General features: G+C 56.6%; 1 protein-coding gene across 1 annotated transcript in view; it reads right to left on the reverse strand.

Moving 5' to 3' along the window:
• Nucleotides 1-1,056, reverse strand: part of MEGF6 (multiple EGF like domains 6) — a 50,610-nt gene that overhangs the window by 2,513 nt on the left and 47,041 nt on the right. Inside the window, exons 30-32 of the mRNA XM_031062500.1 lie at nucleotides 1,041-1,052; nucleotides 497-625; nucleotides 281-409 (exon numbers count right to left, since the gene is read on the reverse strand). Coding sequence (XP_030918360.1) covers nucleotides 281-409; nucleotides 497-625; nucleotides 1,041-1,052 — 270 coding nt within the window. The remainder of the gene's footprint in view (nucleotides 1-280; nucleotides 410-496; nucleotides 626-1,040; nucleotides 1,053-1,056) is intronic.

Here is a 1,056-nt window from a genome sequence, read left to right on the forward strand (position 1 = left end):
TAAAATAAAGATTAAAATTAAAGAATTAAAATTAAAAATTAAAAATAAAAACATAATAGCATAAAATAATAAATTAAAAAGAAAATTAAAAATTCTGAGAACATGGAGTCAGATTCATCATTCCTCCCTTCATCTGGGAACCCCACAAATACAATATGCCACCGCCCCTCTCACCCTGTGAGGTGACACACACCAGAAAAAAGCCTCTCCCAGCTTCCTGGGGGCAAACCCCCTGTCACATAGCCCTGTTCCTCCCCTGCCCAGCCGGGGCTCAGCTCACCTGCAGCACACGTGGGGCCGGTTCTGCCCGGGGGGCACAGGCAGCGCCCGGTCACCGGGTCACAGGGCACATCACTGGGGCAGTCACAGAGATGCTGGCACCCCTCGCCGTACGTCCCTTCCTTGCAGCCTGTGTGAGACACACAATACAGGCCCTGCTCTGCGTGTCTGGCCCTTGGGATGCCCTCGGGAAGGGCGAGGAGGAGGATGGAGGTACCTGTGTGACAGCGCTCGCCCCGCAGCCCCGGGGGACAGCGGCAGCGCCCGGTGACGGGGTCACAGCCCGCTCCGTGCTCGCAGTCACAGCGCTGCTGGCAGCCCTCTCCATGGAACCCCGGGGGACAGCCTGCGATGGGAGAGGCTCGTTAGAGACGGGGTGAGCAGAACTCTGCAGCAGAGCCTTGGACAGCCCGGCAGGGAGGAGCACAGAGCCCAAACTGTGCTCGAATTGTGCCCAACTTGGGCCCAAATTGTGCCCAACTTGTGCCCGACTTGTGCCTGAACTGTGCCCGTCTTGTACCTGACTTGTGCCTGAATTGTGCCCAAATTGTGCCCGACTTGGGCCCAATTTGTGTCTGACTTGTGCCCAACTTGTACCCAGCTTGTGCCCAGCTTGTGCCAAACTTGTGCCCAACTTGTGCCAAACTTGTGCCCAAATTGTGCCCAACTTGTGCCCAAATTTTGCCCGAATTCTGCCCGGTGCTCCAAGCGCCGCGTTCAGCCCCACAGGGTTTGCTCAGTGCCCAACACCCAACACTCACTGTGCTCGCACAGGGG

The sequence above is a fragment of the Geospiza fortis genome, unplaced genomic scaffold (genome assembly GCF_000277835.1).
Source record: "Geospiza fortis unplaced genomic scaffold, GeoFor_1.0 scaffold37, whole genome shotgun sequence".
Taxonomy (NCBI): Eukaryota; Metazoa; Chordata; class Aves; order Passeriformes; family Thraupidae; genus Geospiza; species Geospiza fortis.